Source organism: Girardinichthys multiradiatus, chromosome 5, assembly GCF_021462225.1.
Source record: "Girardinichthys multiradiatus isolate DD_20200921_A chromosome 5, DD_fGirMul_XY1, whole genome shotgun sequence".
Classification (NCBI taxonomy): Eukaryota; Metazoa; Chordata; class Actinopteri; order Cyprinodontiformes; family Goodeidae; genus Girardinichthys; species Girardinichthys multiradiatus.
Genome location: NC_061798.1, coordinates 26,102,232 through 26,119,615, shown reverse-complemented (window position 1 = coordinate 26,119,615; position 17,384 = coordinate 26,102,232). Strand labels below are relative to the sequence as shown.

Here is a 17,384-nt window from a genome sequence, read left to right as displayed (position 1 = left end):
CTAGGGACATCATTTTAAACTGTTAAGCCAGACCAAGCCGCCGCCTGTGTGCGGTGCGTTTAAAGTTTTTTTTTGTTTGATCACAAATAAATCAGACATAAGTGACAGTTACACAAGGCCCTACACTTGAAACATATTATTTTATGTCTTACCTTTACACAGGTACCAAACGTTTGCATGTAGACCTTATAACTGTGGAGCTATACTTTATTTACATTAGGTATGTCATTTCAGGTGGAAATGGTTTCTAAAACCTTTAGGGCTTAAGTCTATTTCGGGTCAAACAGTCCTCGTCATCATTTAGTATGAAAAACACTAAGTCCAAATGTAGCCAAAACAAAGATGTTAGAGGTCAGGATTGGCTAGCCCATTTGGTCAACCTTTCACTTTTTGTGTTGTTTAGTCAAAAAGAGATGTAAGCTTTTCTGTCTTTTTATCAAAATTCTGTATTGGTTTCACTTTTGCATACAATTATGACCGGAGCTCACGGAGCCTCATATGCCTCACTCATGACTCAGCCTGTCTCTGTGTGTAAATAGCGGGGTATTTAAATTGCGTTCTTGCTGTTTAATATCTTCACACATTTATTTGCATTTTATGCACGGCATTAGCACTTCCTTACCACAAGAAATAATATCAGCTGTAAAATTTTTCCAAGAATGTCTTACACAATTCACTGTTACATCACTCCAGAGACACATCGAGATTAATGTGATATTTTAATTTTTATGTGCCATACTACTTTAGCACCAAATGCAGATAGAATGCAATAGAGTCCAGAGGTGATTACCGCCTTCCTGTCCAGCTCCATGTTCAAGTGACCTCCCTGAGCTAGGCCTTGAACTCTTTCCATCTTCTGGCCCCAATCCAAACAATAACCTCTGCCCTTCCTGGACAAGAGGCAGAAGAATCGTCTCATTTACAGACTCAAACCTCAGGTTCAGGTTATCCTGTCAGGAAAGTTTTCATCTGTAGTGTCCCACATGCTGCTAGTGCTGTGGGCGGACAGGAAGAACTGGTCCTTTCTCACAATGCGTCGGATGATGCTAACCAGGACCTTCCTGTACTGATGTCGTAGAAGACAGTAAACGAATGGGTCGCTGGATGCCTTGGCGTAGACTAAGCATTTGGTAGCAATGCCCCAATGTTGGGGGATGTCCACTGAGGGCAACAATTCTACAAGCCTGCAGGAAGAGGACAGGAGGAATAAGACACTTGTGCTGGCTAATATGGGTTATTTATAATATAAAATAAAATAATATAAAATCATGTAAACACACAGTGGCCATTCTTCTCTGTGCTTCCTGAGCTTTTTTTCCTGCCAGTGAAATGGGGGACTTAGGGAGTCTTTATAAAGTATTAAAATGTTGTTGGATTTTTATAACATCATAACAAGGGTTTAGGGGGATTTTTGTTTTGGATTTCTAAAGAAGATTGTTGGATAATTTAAGAAAAAAAATGCTCGGGGTCAGTGGTAATTTTTGTAATGGGTTAGAGAAACACACATGCCATGTTTTCAATTATTTATTTATAATAGAATAGAATATAATCTTTATTATCAACCAGGGTGGAACATTGTATTTATTTATAAACAAACAACCATTTATTCTGTTACACTGACAAGAACTCTGCCAATGGAGGAATTTTAGATGTAAATGTGAGATTTCTGATAAAACGAATAAAACCAATAATTTAAGAAGATGGGGCACTGACCTAAATGCAGCAATTCACACAGTGGAGCACATTTCCTACCGTGTACCATAGTATGTTATTCAATAGCTTTGACATTTGGCTGGTATTTATGGCTTTCCTCTTGTTTAAAGAATAGCAGTCCCTGTGCAAAGAGTTTGATTACTCTGTAAAAGCGTCTTTAACCTGTAGGGTTCCTCAACCAATACTTGGTTCATTATTGTTTCCAAATTATATGCTTTTTTTAGCAGATATTATTCAGTCTCTTAATGACATCTGGAGCTCTGTTTATGGCTACAATATTCTGTTGCATGCCTAACACTGATGAAGAACTGGCTGACTGATAATTAACTTTATCTAAATTACAGTAGAACAGCCACAATGATTATAGCCCTTCAAGAAATATACTCAAACATTAACTAAGCAATTGCTTCCTTCTGTTCCTCCACCAACTCCACTATTTTATAACTTGGGAGTAACTTTTTATTTCAGCCTAAGACTGGCTTCACATTCACAGTCCATCTCATTTTATTTCAGTTAAGGAACACAGCTAAACTCAAGTTCTCTTGCATTTGCTTCTTCACGTTTAAGACTCAGGAATGCTGTGCAGACGTTATTATCATATTCTGATAAGTGAGCTCAAAAATTATTTATTTCTTCACTCTGGCTGCCTATAAAGTTTAGAGTTCATTTTAAAATCCCAGTGCTTACATATAAATCAGTGACCAGTTGACCTATAGTATATTGTCTAAGGTTTCTCCATTCGAAGAATCAAAATGTGCTCATATTTCTCCAGACAAGACTGAGAGCTATAGGAGGTTAAACCGTGACTATGTATGTGAAAGTATACAGTCAATCATCTTTACACAAACACAGCATATTAATAATACTTACAAAGCAAACTTTAATATTAACAGCATTGATCACAAACTTCAGTCTTGCCTGACAGACACAATTAATTACACTTTCAGTCTGTGTAGAGCGGCATTGCATGAGCGTTGAGATGTTAGGCTTTCTATGCTTTGTTGGGACCCAGTGTGATACTTCTTTTATACCACAGTAACACGGTAGAGTGTTATACAAAACATCTGCTAAATGCATGTTTGGAAATACATGCCAGGTCCATAGCAGGGAGTTACCTCGTTATGACATATGGTGAAAAGCAGATGATGAAGGAACCGATGAAGATGCAGATCTTCTTAGCGGCTCGCTGCCTTCTCTTCCTTTGTTGAGCCAGACACCTCTCCTTTACACTGACGCACAGAGACAAAAAAATATTACATGCCTGACATCAATAAACGTAAAGATTACTTAGATCAACAGACGGATATTTCATGTTTTTCTCCTCCACCATACTCCACCTGGGGTGAATATCCACCAGCAGAAGCAGAGTCTGCACTGTGATGACATCTATCCTCTTGCAGTGCGACCTGGCCACTCTCAGAACTTTCAGGTAGGCAAAGCAGAGGACGAAGAGGCAGAGCGCGAAGCTGCTGCAGTAGAACAGCGCCGTGAAGGTGGCATAGGCACTCCGCTGCGACGCCTCCTCCACATCCAGGTGCAAAGTGCATGACGCGTACGTGTGGCTGTACGCCCCCCAGCGCATCATCAGCTGGGTCAGGGAGAAAGCGAGGGAGTGGAGCCAGGAGTAGGCCACGATCACAAAGGCGTCCCTGTAGCGCATCTTACTGGAATATCTGAGAGGAAACACCACCGCCACCCACCTGTCCACGCTGAGAGCGGCCATGCTCAGCATGGCGTTGCAGGTGGTGAAAGTCTCGGTAAAACTGACAGCGCGACACAGTTGGTCCCTGAGGGGCTTTGCGCTGCTGGCCACCCCCAGAAAAGTGACAGGCATGTTGATGAGAGCGAGGATAATATTGGAGATGGAGAGATTCAGGATGAAGATCCCCGGAACATGGGATCGTAACTCTGCGCTCTGGGTGAAACATAGCAGCACTGAAAAGTTCGTCAAGAGCGTAACAACTGCCGAAACCACAATGGACCCCTCCAAGAGGAACTGCGGGATGCTCATCTCCTGCAGTTCCGTGTTAGTTGCATCGGTGGGAGAGAGGTTGTGGAGTGTCCTCCACACGCTCAGCTCCTGACAACCTCTAGCTGTGGCAAACCAGCCCTGCCCCATGCCAAACGCCCGCACACGCAGAGAGCTGTCCAGTGCTGAAATGTCCAAATAAGGATTTCCTGTCATTTAAGTTCCATGAAAAAGTATTCAAGCTATGCATTTACAGAACTGCAGTCAAAAACCTCCTTAATCCCCGCTGTAACAACAGCTGTTTAACCCGAAGTAAAAAGCTGTGCAGATGAGGTTACAAAGGGATCCTTCTGTGCTTATTCCCGCTCATGCGCGCTCCGCGACGCCTCCTTCATCTCCGGAAATATCGTGCGCAATACACGTGCAGCCGGTGGCTGGCTCATGTGACTTTTGAATAATATTCATGCTAGCAAAAGTTAAGAAGACAGATGGGGATGTCGTGGAGCGTGCATGTAAATTTTACCCAGGAGGATTGTATTTACTTGTAACAGGATGCAAGCATTTTATAAACATTATATCCCACTCAATAACAGTTACTATGATGACGAGATAATCATCATAATAATCATATCACCGATCAGTGGTCATATGGTTATTCTTGTTCAGTGAATATTAGTTATTTAGTATGAACACAAGCTACACTTACGATCTTACTAACACACACACACACACACACACACACACACACACACACACCATGGTGCTCTCATATCTGTTTGAACTAGTTTTTATACTCAGGACTCTTTGTTTTAAGAAATAATTTGGTACAGCAATCATTTGAAGAAGCATGTAAAGGGGATCTCATAAATGGCCAAATATATTTCAGAAAGGTCTAAAGTACATTTGTTTAGTGTGAATAAAGAAGTAGGTGTTTTGTACAAAATCCTAAATACCACAGTTATTTGGCTCCCCTGCTGTCAATACTTTGTACAACCCCCCTTTTGCCAAAATAACAGCTGGTAGGCTCTTCCTATACCATTTAGCAAGTTGACAAAAGGAGCTGGATGCCTGTGATTTTTTTACACCAGAGCTGAATTTTCCAAGTTTCAAGTTCCAGATTTTTTCCACCCCTGACCTCAAAAATCTAATATTCTTGCTCAAAAAACTTTATGTTTTACTGTTCTAATAATTTGTTTGTCTTTCAGTAATGCAGTAATGTCAAGCTTCCTTTATGGAATGTGTTGCTGTGGTGTGGTGGAAATTACAAAAATGTCAATTGCATTGTTATTAGTTAGTATTGCATATAATATTTGACCTGATCACTGAAAAATATCACTTGACAAATCCCCCTTTTTTATTTTGGAACTGAAACACTGTTACGTCAGGATGAAAATCCAAAGATCCACGTGGAGGAACAACTCATCTTTTTGGCTGTTGATAGTTATTAGCTCCACATCATACATAACCAGTTTGTACTTACCTTGCAAATAATTAACACAATTGTTTCTGAGTACCCTTAAAGGCAGCTCAAGTATCACTGGGACAAGGTCCCAAGGGCCTTTGGAGTAACAAACAGACCCACACCATTAAAGACCCTCCACCGTACTTAAAGCAGGAATGAGGTGCTTTTCTATATATTCATACACTGTACCCACCTGGAGCTTTTGCTGCTGAACAGCTAGATCTTAGTTTCATCAGGCCAAAGCACATGGCTCCAGTTAATATCCCATACAGTTCACCACAAACTCCACACATCGTCATTTGTTATGGTAGGACAGGAAAGTATTTTTTGCTGGTCTCACTTCCAAAAAACTGGCTGACATGCAGATAGTATATAATGGTTGTTATAGAGCAGGGCCCTGCTCTGTAACACACCAAAATCAAATGGTCAAATGAATGTCTAATGACCAAGCTTTTGCAAGACTTGCTGACATGCCAAGGATGCAATTCAGCCTTTTGATTAAAGTGTGTTGGAGCAGGGATGCATCTAAACGTTGCAGGACAGTGGCACTTGAAGACTGGAGTTACAGACACTTGTTAGAGAGATTTAATTACCCCAAAATTGCTTAGCTGTCTTTGTTGCAGTTTTCCTAAATACAAGCTTTGGATATGGTTTTTACATCCATTACCAATATCCTACCTGTGTGGTGTGGCAAAATAAAGAGGTGTCAGCATCCAGCCATGCCTAGTGGCAAAAAGAAATGTCGCCCTGTGTCACATCACTTTTATTCCCCAAGGAAACCGAAAGACATAAATTACTACTTAGAAAGTCTTATAAAATCTGTTCAACTTAACTGATAAAGTATAAATAAAAAAATGCTTCAGTTACATTTATTTTAACAGGTATGGTAGGGGTACAAGTCAATCTGGCACTTGTGATGTTAAAACAGCTCAGTTTTAAGGTGAGATTCTTTTGTCCCCATTGAAAAGAAATCTTATGCAGATTATGCAGCTAAAAAAAACATGAAAATTTATCCGAAGGATTTCTACACATCTTTACCAAGGGTGCCAAAAAGTGGGACCAGCACTGTATAGAAGCAAATTAGATCCTGTAGAAAATAAATGCCTGCTTGCTAAACTTTATCGTTTAATTCCAAGATATCTAGAATAGACTAGACTAGACTAGACTAGAATAGAATAGAATAGAATAGAATAGAATAGAATAGAATAGAATAGAATAGAAATATCCATTATTGTACCACAGTGGGGAAATTCAGGTGTACAAGTATCAAAGTGAAAGGCAAATAAAGATGTTCAGAAACACACAAAGTAAAAAATCTAAAATCAAAAAAGAACAAGAGACTATACAGTAAAGGAAAAAGATCAACACTGATTTTGAAACTATAATTTTTCTACAACCCTACTGGTGTCAAAGCGGATATATTTTTTGACAACTAAAAAATAGTTGGAAAAAATTTTAAAAGTAATTTTGTCAGTCTTCTCCACACTTTTTCAGTGAGAACTTGATTTTCAAAAATTGATTGGCTCTGGCTGCACATAAATGTCTGTGTGTGTGTGTGTGTGTGTGTGTGTGTGTGTGTGTGTGTGTGTGTGTGTGTGTGTGTGTGTGTGTGTGTGTGTGTGTGTTTGGGGGGGGCAGCTTTTCCTCATATAAACTTCATACAGTCTTGCCTGGCAGTCAGGATAGCATGCTGCAATGCTTATAATCATTTAATCTTTACCAATCTCCAGAAGATCACATTCACAGTGTATTTCTCTTTGATTTAATGCTCCTTATTTTCCTTAGTTGAGCTTGTTTATTTCATGACTGCATTGTTGTGAAGGAATCCTACCATGTTGTTGCAGAGAAGGAAAAGGAGTGAAATGGTAGGAAAGACGCAGGGATATACCCCTTATCCAGAGGGACCCCCTTGAGTTATCACACGTTTTGCTCTGGGTTATCCAGGCTGCAGAGGCTGTTATGTCAGCAATGATACCAGTGACTGATAGCAGGGATGCTCAAGAACTGTTGTTTGCAAACAAGAAACCCATCAAACTCCCCTCTGAACCACTGTACCTCAGGCTGTATGAATACTGTATGCTATGAGTATGAGTGCTATTACATAACAGCTCAGTCCACATGGTTCGCAGCATCTAAAGCTAAATCATCATTTTTTCACTTTTTCTTTGAACTGTATCGCAGTCGGTAGGGGATGAAACAGCAGTTTTCTCATCTGATGAAAGTTCCCTGAAGGTGAATCTTGTCTATTTTAAATAGTTATTCCATCAGCCCGTGTCCTCTGTGTCACCACCAAAGGCTACTTGTGACCTAAGGAGGAAAGCTGACCCCTTTGGCAGTTTTATTGGCAGCTCTGACCGTGATCTGTCTGCACTGTTGGGATCAGATTATTTCTTAAATAGCTCAGAGCAGGCTTTTTTGTGTAAATAGCACGCTCCACCATCCAAAAAAAAAAAAGAAATATATATATATATATATATATATATATATATATACACCACTGATCGTTATGAGAAGAGATATATGAATGTTTTTCATAGTGGAAAAAATAGCTGTTTTTAACCTGGGAGATTCAGGTTGTTGGAGGTCTTGATCCTTGGAGCAAAGGAAAAAAAAAAACACTCTAGACTGAAATAAGAGCCTAAAGAGACTCAAATTTTCAAGTAAACAGAAATACTTTCATTCATGCCCTGCCCTTGAGAGAAGGTCTTCACAGAACAACACGGATCTAACAATATCTCTTTATGTTAAGTTTTAATGTCACCACAAACATAAAACACATGATGTAAATACTTTTACTTGACTGGTAATTGGTCTTGCAGTGGGATTGCTGCTGTTCTGGGAGTCCAAAAAGGAGCTTGGTGTTGATGTTGTTTATTCTTTTTTTGTTTTGCTTGCTGACTCAAATGTGTCTTTCAGTTCAATTCAATTCAAAAATACTTTATTAATCCCAAAGGGAAATTAAATGTTGTTGTAGCTCATTATGAAGGTTTCCTCAAAGAGCCGTTGTAGATGCTGATGGCTGTGGGCAGGAAGGATCTCCTGTAGCGCTCCGTCTTACAGCAGATCTGAAGAAGCCTCTGACTGAAGACACTCTGTTGTTGTAGGACAGTCTCATGAAGAGGATGCTCAGGGTTCTCCATAATGTTCTTCATTTTATGAAGAATCCTTCTTTCCACAATGATCTCCAGAGGTTCCAGAGGAGTCCCAAGAACAGAGCCAGCCTTCTTTATCAGCTTGTTGAGCTTTTTTAAGTCTCTGGTTCTGGTGCCACTTCCCCAGTAGATGATGGCAGAAATGATCACGCTCTCCACAACAGACTTATAGAAGATATGCATCTTGTTGCAACCACCGAAAGTCCTAAGCTTCCTCAAGAAGTACAGTGGGCTCTGTCCCTTCTTGTAGATGGCTTCACAGTTGCATCTCCACTCTAGTCTGTTGTCCAGGTGAACACCGAGGTATTTATACTCCTCCACCACCTCCACCTCTTCTCCCATGATGGAAATACTGTTTGACCTGTTCCTGTTTCTCTTAAAATCTAGTCATCTCCTTGTTTTATTCACATTCAAGATGAGATGATTGTTTCCACTCCATGCCACAAAGCGGTCCACCACCTTCCTGTACTCAGCTTCTTGTCCATCTCTGATACACCCCACGACTGCAGAATCATCCGAGTATTTCTGTCTTTTTCTGGATGTCATGCCACGGAGCTGAGCACAGGTTTGTGTTGTGTTTGTGCAGTTTTTCTTACTCACTTCCTCCTGCAGGGTGCGACAGGCAGGTGCAACCACAAAGCTGATACTCATCTGGGCTAATCAACAAACAGCTTTTAAGCAGCAGGAACCCTGAAGGAGGCGTCAGATTGTTAACTAACAAGACTGGTAATTGGACCAGCGAGATATTGCTCTGTTTCACTTGTGTCTCTCGACCGTGCCATGCCTTGTGCTCCAGTTCCTCAATAAACCTGTTAAACCCAAAGACTGTTGTCTGCTCTAGAGTCACATGGTTACAGATTATGACACTGGAAGTCTGAGATGTACAGAGTGAAAAGCAATGGTGAGAGTACAGTCCCCTGTGGTGCTGCTGTGCTGCTGACTACCTGGTTAGACACACAACCCTTCAGTCTCACAAACTGCGGCCCTTGTGGTGATTACAAAGCTGCATGCTCTACTGTCTCATCACCCCTTCTACTCCAGAGACTCACAGCAGTAACATCTGTCAGGGTGATCAGGTGATAATTGTATTATGCATAAAAGCAGGTGCCTTTACCAGTTAATACACAGTGCAGGTCAGAGTTTCAGTTTCTTTATCCAACACTACAGATGCTTTGTGGCTAACTGAATTTTTAGTGTTTCAAAAAAATATATTTTAATTCCCGTACATTTTATGACATGCTTTTTGAACCGAAGAACAGACCTTTAACACAAAGTTTTGGGGAAGTCTTTTTGGTTTTACACAGGAGCTCATTAGTAGACGCACTGACTAACACTGGTCACAAATTTTAACCTATTTAAGTCCATTTTTGAAACACGCTGCTTACTTATGTGCCGTCATGTATAAATATCATGGAAATGTTCAGCTATCATCCCATTGGGCACAGAGATGGGTTCTTTGTTTTAGAGATAAATGTGTTTGGTGTGAAATCAGAGTAAAAAGCCTACAACAAAAGCAAAAGTGTCATTATTCACAGCAAAACAAGTCCTGTGCCAAGATGGGCTAAAACACCACTCAGAGTGGGAAGATATAGTATGAAGCAACATAAAAAGCTCGATTACAGTTTGCAGTTGCTCTCAGCGATGAAAAGCTACACTTTTGGAAGCATGTTCTATTGTCTGGTAAAACAAAAATGAAAGTGACTAGCAATAAAAATTTTTACATTTGGAGGAAAAAAAAGAAGAAGTTTGCAAGCCTGCGTACACCACCCCTGTCAGGAGTAATTCCAGCAAACTATGCAAACTGTAAGACGCTTGTGGAAAAACACCCAAACTGTTTGACCCAAGTCATACAGTTAAAAATGTAATTCTGTGTAAACCTCAAAATTAAAAGAAAGTTCATTTCAAAAATATCTTATTCTGGCATTTAGCAAATAGAAAAAAAAATTTGTATCTAAAGCTTGGTCTGATTTAATGTCAGAGAGAAAAATGTCTTTTCATGCAGTGTATGTAAACATCTGGTTTCAGCTGTATTTGTTTAAAACTTAATAGTGCATCATAACTTAAAGGTGTGTGTGTGTGTGTGTGTGTGTGTGTGTGTGTGTGTGTGTGTGTGTGTATGTCATCCTCAATCCACAGAAATCTGGACCCTACTGTGGTCACAGCAGCCGTTATTCTCATTAAGAGACTGAGTCAACTTTATAGCTGCAACACGATGCAATTACTCTGTTCCTTCAAGCACTGAGAAACACACATAACACACCCACATGAAATTCATCAGCACATGCACTGGCAGTCATATTGCCACTGTGAGAACACACTCCACCCACGCAGAAGTCACAAGATGTGAAAAATGTAGATGTATTATTTAAGATTCACAGACACAGTTGTGTCAGAAAAAAGGAGGACATGAGGGAAAATATAGCAGGTTGAAATGATCGAAAAAGGCAAAGTGAAAGGAGTGTGAGTTGGCTTTCTGACAGAAGAAGCAAATGTTTACTGGATTAGTCATCACTTAAGCCTTGCAAAATCATTTTTGGCTCCAGTTAACTCTGCAGCTGCACAGAATATAGCTGTATTTGGACATTTATTACACTGATAAAGATTGTTTACACTGCCTCAACATGTAGACCGAAACCTATCAACTCAAATCCAAAAATAATGCTCCTTCAAGATGAATTGTTGGTCATAATGTAGAGTTTTGTTGGATTGTGTAAGGATTTGGCAAACATGAGTCTTGATAGGGTTCAGGTCTCTGAGGTGCTCATGTAAAACATCTTCAGAAACCTTTGCTTCACTTTGTTTTCTGACTCACTCTTTGTCTTATTTGAATAAGGCTGTTTATCATCTCCTTGGATGTAGCTTCCTGATCCTAAAACGTTAAAATGAGTTGCTCATCAGTTATGTTTTCACTCTGGCCCTGCATTTCCAGCTAAATGTAATAGTTTTTGTCAGGCGGCACATACAAAACATATAGATTGTAATTATGAGGGTTAAGATATAATTATAACTCTCTTTTCAACAAATCATATGTATGTTTCCAGTCTCTCCAAGCTTTGAATATGTAGAGACTGAAACCATTGCCTATTCTTCTTTGTAAAACAGCTCAAGCTTGGTCTGTTTGGACAGAGAGGGTCTGTGAACGTCACTTTTCAAGTCTTACCACAGATTTTTATTAAAATTAAGGTCTGGATTTTAACTGGATTATTCTAACATATGAATATGCTTTGATCTAAACCATTCCATTGTAGATATGGATATATGTTTAAGGTCAGTGTTCTGCTGAAGGGTCAACCTTTGCCGCAGTATCAAATCTTTGCAGCCTCTAACCCGTTTTCATCCAGGATTGTCCTGTATTCAGCTCCATCCATCTTTCCGTGACCTCTTTCCAGTTTCCTTTTCCTGCTGAAAAATGTCATCTCTACAGCACTTTGTTCTACATGTTTTTTGTTGTGTCCACTTGTGGCAAACTTTAAATAATACTACTATTATTTTATCAGTTACTCTCCTTTACTTGCCCTGTCCATAGATTTTCTGACCTGAGCTGTGAATCTCTGCATCTCCTCCAGAGTTACTCTGGGCCTCTTGGCTGCTTCTGTAATTGATGTTCTCTTGGCCAAACCTGTCAGTTTAGCTGGACGGCCATGTCCTCCTTTGTTTCCAGTTGTCGTGACCTCTGTTTTCAGACGATGCATTGAACAGCACTCCATCAGATGCTATTGGCTCAATAAAATGGAACATTATTGAAAAGTTGATTTATTTTATAAACTCAAGTAACTAAATGAAACAGATTATTCAGATTAATTACACACAGCCTGATGTTTTCAAGACTTTATTTCTAATAACTATGACTTTCTGCTTACAGCTAATGAAAACATGACATTTCAGATTAGAATATTACATCAGACAAATGAAATTAAACTCTTAAAATAGAAATGTGGGCTTATGAAAAGTATGTTTAATACCTGTTTAAAGGTTGCTATTTTCAAAGCTTTAACTTTTAATCGGACGTACAAGCCTCATCGGAACGCGTATTCCAATCTTCTGTGATGTTCCTGTATAAAGTCATTTTCAGTAAAACAGAAGATGCGTTGAGATGAGGCTTGTTGATCAGATTAAAAGTAGCTTTTGAAAATAACAACCTTAAATATTATGGACATTGTTGCTTCTTATTGCTTATGTTATACAACTGGATTTGACCTATCTGTGAGAACATTTTGATACTACTTAGATGTTCCTTGGAAACTAGGATTCACATCTGAGAATACTTTTTTTCCTGTTTCATTCACCATTTTTTTTGCCAGTTGACTTGGAAACCAAACCATACATTTTGGATATAAAAACCACTAGTTTGGGTGAAAGACCAAGTTCAAGTAAATATTTTACAATATCAAACCTCTAGGGTGCAACATGCTACAATGTCCATGATTTCCAGACAGAGAGACACTGTGTGTAGCATGTTGGTAATGTCATATTATTTATTTAAATCACTGCTTGGTCAATCAGGGACAATAAAACAACAACTTGATTTTACCATAGGAGTAATAGCTAACATGTGCTTTTTTGTATTAAACTCAATGAATGTAACCCAAATACTCAAGCTTTTCAAGCCAACGTTGTTTACCAACTACTAAGATAAATGTATTTTGCATTTGGAATGAGACTGGTGTAAAAACATCAAAGCAATAAAACTGTTGTTTGGAAAAGTAGAAACAAAATGAGTTGGAAAATGCCATTCATCTTTGAACTATTTAGAGCTGTTCCAGTCCTAGGAGGTCCCTCGCAGATGGTTCATCACTACAGTCAAACGTTGAACATGTACAAACATGTCATGTGGTCTATGTAAATGATGAGTGGTCATCTGATGGTGCTGCGTTTTATTCAGTCAATTCCCATTATTCCCCTCCGTCACATCAACCCTTTCTCTGCCATCTTGTCAACCTGCAACAAAAAGTGTCTCACAGCTAATTCCTTATGTGTTCCCTACCTTGAACTCATCCATCACTCCCAAATGACCCAAGGCACATGCGAACTACGTGGCCGCTTAGGGTTTCACACAAGCAGGGTCGGGGGCACTATAGACCTCTTTTCAGTACAACAAAAATTCAAATGGATCATTCTGGTAGATAATTTCAATATCTACTCAGGATTGAGTTCTGAACTCCAGAAGATCAAAATTTCTATAAAAATAAAAGATAAACACATTTTTAAGTTTTAAAAAATGGTTAGTTTTTTTTTTTTTTAAAAAAGGCTTATAGATACAGTTAAGCTCAAAATGATTCACACCCTGGCAGATTTACATTTAAAATACTTCCACCAAGAAATTTGTTTCTGATAGGAAATGAGACAGGCATCTCTCAAATGATAATAAAACGTAAAAATAATTATTTATGTTTTTATTTCAATGTCTACAATTATTTATACCCTTTTCAATATTTTTTGGAAGATCTTTATTGTCATTACAGCTATCTAACACCTCTTGTAATTACTGATCAGCTTTTTGCTTGTTTCCATGGGTATTTTGGACTATTTATCTTTGGTGATCAGCTTCAAGTGTCTTAGGCTGGAAGGCCTCCATCACCCTAATGATCTTTTCTGTGTTTTAGTCATTGTCAATTGTCAATGTCAATTTTATTTATGTAGCACATTTAACAACAACACGGCAGTTTATTCCAGAGACTTGGAGCTGCTATTGCAAATGCCGGATCCCCTCTGCGCCTTAATTTGGCCCTCAGCTGAACAAAGAGCATCTGGCTTGAAGATCTCAGTGCGCTTTTTGGGTTATAAATGTTAAGAAAAACAGTTCAGTAATTGGTGCCAAGACATTTAAAATTTTAAACGTGAGTAAAAGAATCCTAAAATAAATCTGAAAAGCTTTCTGGACTACCAGTAGACGACGGAGAGATAATTTGATGAGAGATGAAAGTCACTAAAAACAGAGGCATTGAACTCGGAGGAAAAGAGGCCAGCAGTCATTGAGGTCATCGTGCGCAGACATTGCACTGGTCTGTCATTGTTCAACCCAGCATTATACCCTGCAACATTAAACAAGAAAGCCATATTGATCTCAGTAAAACAGACATCCAGACCATGAGACAGAATCCAGCATATGACCTTTAACATGAGTGGAGTCCTGGACCCATTGAGTAAAATGAAATGAGTCAATAAGAGCAAGGAATTATTTGATTAGCAGTCCAGACTCACAATCCTCATTTAAGTAAACATCTCCAACAATTAAAGTGTGGTCATGACTTCGCAAAAGCATCTCTAGTTAGTCAGCAAATTCACTTATAAAATCCTTCACATTTAGGTGGACGGTACACCACCGCACAGAGCACTGAGGGCAAGGAGCTTAGTTCCAAAGGTTGAACTTCGAAGCTGGTGTAGGAGTCAAGTGAAAGCTGCCGAGAACGATGTTTGGTTATAAAAACAGAGTCTACCCCTCAACCTTTACTCGTGGCCAGAGGAGAGCTAAAAAACAAACAACCAGGGAGGAGAAGTTCAGAAAAACACATGGACTCACCAGAGTCTTGGAGTCTTGTTCACAAATGAGGGGAGAATGTAGTGGGAGATCGACAGACGGACCGGTGCAGCCGCGCAGTAATGAGGACGCTGTGCTAGCCCGTTGCGGTGAAGAGAGAGCTCAACCGAAAAGTGAAGCTCTCGATTTACTGGTCAGTCTACATTCCTACCCTCACCTATGGCCATGAACTTTGGGTCATGACCGAAAACACAAGATCCTGGATACAAGCGGCTGAAATGAGCTTCTGCCCCAGGAACTCAGGAAGCTCCACAGGATCAAAGGAGTCCAAACACAGATCAGGTTCTACAGTTACTTCTGCTGTCTCACTTGCTGAGGATGAAGTAATCATCTTCTGGAGTATGTCAAAGATTTTCTTTTTAATAGAATCAATTTTATTTTGAAAGAATCCCATAAAGTCATGACTGCTGAGAGCTAAGGGAATGGATGGCTCAACAGAGCTATGACTCCATGTAAGTTTAGCAACTGTACTAAAGAGAAACCTAGGATTATTCTTGTTCTCTTCTATTAGTGATGAGAAAAAAGTTGTTCTAGCTTGGTGAAGTATCTTTTTATACAACAATAGGTATTTTTCCAGATTAAGTAGGAATCCTCTACGATGTGTAGAGCGCCATTTTCTCTCCAATTTTCTAACATTGTGTTTTAAAGTATGCAGATCTAAATTAAACCAAGGAGCTAGCCTCCTAGAAATAATCTTTCCAAATATTTAAACTGTCCACTTTTACAAAACCTGTGCTTTAAACAGTTTTGTTTAAGCACAACTTTAAATGTTGATGAAATGCATGCCTCCTTTGAGAAATATTATCAAGAAACACAACATTTCCTTCCATCATTTGGCTGATGATACCCAGTTTTACCTGTCATTGAATCCACACCAGACGCATCGCTCATATATTGAAGTTATAGGCTTGTCTAAAAGATGTAAAACCTGAAAAACCTTGGAGTCTTGCTTGACCAAGATTTATGTTCTACTTCATACAAAAAGTAAGTCAAAAATAATTAAATATAAATTATTATGTTTAAAAGGGGGATCATGCTCTTACAAAACAGCACATAAAAAATAGGCCAAGTATTGCTATGTTATTTTACTTGGGTGCCCAAAAAGGAAATTAATAAAGTTACAGTTCAACCAAAAGCCAGGGTGCTAACAGGTAGACCGGGAGGGTGTGTGTAAAAGAATCCAGTTTAAAATTCTCCTGATTACTTCTAGAGCCCTTAACAGCCTAGCTTAATCTAAAACAGCTCATTATTCAGCATCGTCCCACAATGACACTTCAGTCAGAGAATGCAGGTCTACTTGTCTTTCCACGAGTTTTCAGAGCCAGAATAAAGAGATTTAGGACTAAAAGCACATTTTATAGTCACACTAAGCAGAGCGCTTTACATTAGAGTCACCCATTTGCACTCCCAAACACGCACACATTCATGGACCAAAGCACAGATCAGGAGGCTACTTGGGATTTAGTGTCTTGCTTAGGGGCACCTTGACATGTGACAGAAGGAATCTAGAATCAAGCACACAACTTTTCGACAGCAGGACAACTACCCTCTGAGCCACTGTCGTCTCCCCGGTCAGTTTCTATGATTGATGCAGTGTTGTAGAAGGCCCCTGACAGAGAATCATTTGGAGGGTCACTTCTGGGCATGTCAACCAGCCAACAAAGCACCAATGACCTTTATTTCCATGTTTGATCTTTTTGTTTGTTTCTTTTTTTTGTTTAACACAACTTGTTTCACAGTTAACTACAAAGCCAACATTTAATAAATCCACGTAATGAGAGAATGTGTTATGCTTGACAGTTACATCAGTCATTCCACACTTTTTAAAACAGAATATCACTTTAGATTAGATATTCTTTATAACATTTTTATATGGTTTTTGTGATGTTTGATCTCCATAGTGAGGGCTTTAATGTCTGGAGAACAAGCCTCCAAATGGAGGGTATATAATTTGATGCAGCCATGCTAAAAAGGCCATGTCTTGCTGATCTGTTTATTTTCAGTTACATTGTGTGCAGCAGAAAATATTAGTTTAAAATTAAGATTCTTTTCATTGCTTTCTATCTTCAAGCTATACATTTTTTCCTTCTATATGTGTATTTAACAAGCGCTGCATTAGTCAACATGGTCTTCGGAAACCTGTCTTGGGGCCAAGATGGGGCCCTAAGCAGTTTGCTTAGTCCTCAGCCCAGCCCTATGTTCATGTTTTGTTGTAAATATTATTTATTTTTGTTTCACTTTGTTGAGCATTTTGAGGTAACATTTGTCTTTTTAAAAGTGCTACATAAATAAAAGTGAGCCGAAGTGAATGAATTTAGCAAAAAATATTAACTTGAACTTGAGGTGAAGGACAGAGTATTGTTTTTCCTGCAGTTTTTTTTTTTTTTTACTCTGAATGACAGACTAGTTCCAGACCAAATCTCAGTGAAAAGAGATCCTGCTCTCAGAGGAATTCATGGAATTTCTGACTCAATTAAATCTAAAAAACAAAACAGAACTATGTAGCCTCAGGAAAGCATATTATATTGTAAGATTCCCTGAAGTGGCTGA

The 17,384-nt window shown here is 39.1% G+C and overlaps 1 protein-coding gene across 1 annotated transcript; it reads right to left on the bottom strand.

The window, feature by feature from the left end:
* Window positions 1-702: 702 nt before the first annotated feature.
* Window positions 703-4,046, bottom strand: gpr78a (G protein-coupled receptor 78a). Its single transcript, XM_047366355.1, has 3 exons — window positions 3,051-4,046; window positions 2,829-2,942; window positions 703-1,184 (listed from the first exon to the last, which is right to left on the bottom strand). The coding sequence occupies exons 1-3, from the start codon at window positions 3,896-3,898 to the stop codon at window positions 941-943; spliced, it is 1,206 nt and encodes a 401-aa protein (XP_047222311.1). The 5' UTR covers window positions 3,899-4,046; the 3' UTR covers window positions 703-940.
* Between the last annotated feature and the right edge of the window lie 13,338 nt (window positions 4,047-17,384).

Bases quoted from the DNA above. Each gene is read 5' to 3' on its own strand.
- gpr78a (XM_047366355.1), bottom strand. From the start codon at position 3,898: ATGACAGGAAATCCTTATTTGGACATTTCAGCACTGGACAGCTCTCTG. The intron at 2,943-3,050 runs GTGGAGTATGGT...TCTGTGCGTCAG, and splicing joins CTGGTGGATATTCACCCCAG to TGTAAAGGAGAGGTGTCTGG. The intron at 1,185-2,828 runs GTAACTCCCTGC...CTCTTCCTGCAG, and splicing joins TCACCATATGTCATAACGAG to GCTTGTAGAATTGTTGCCCT.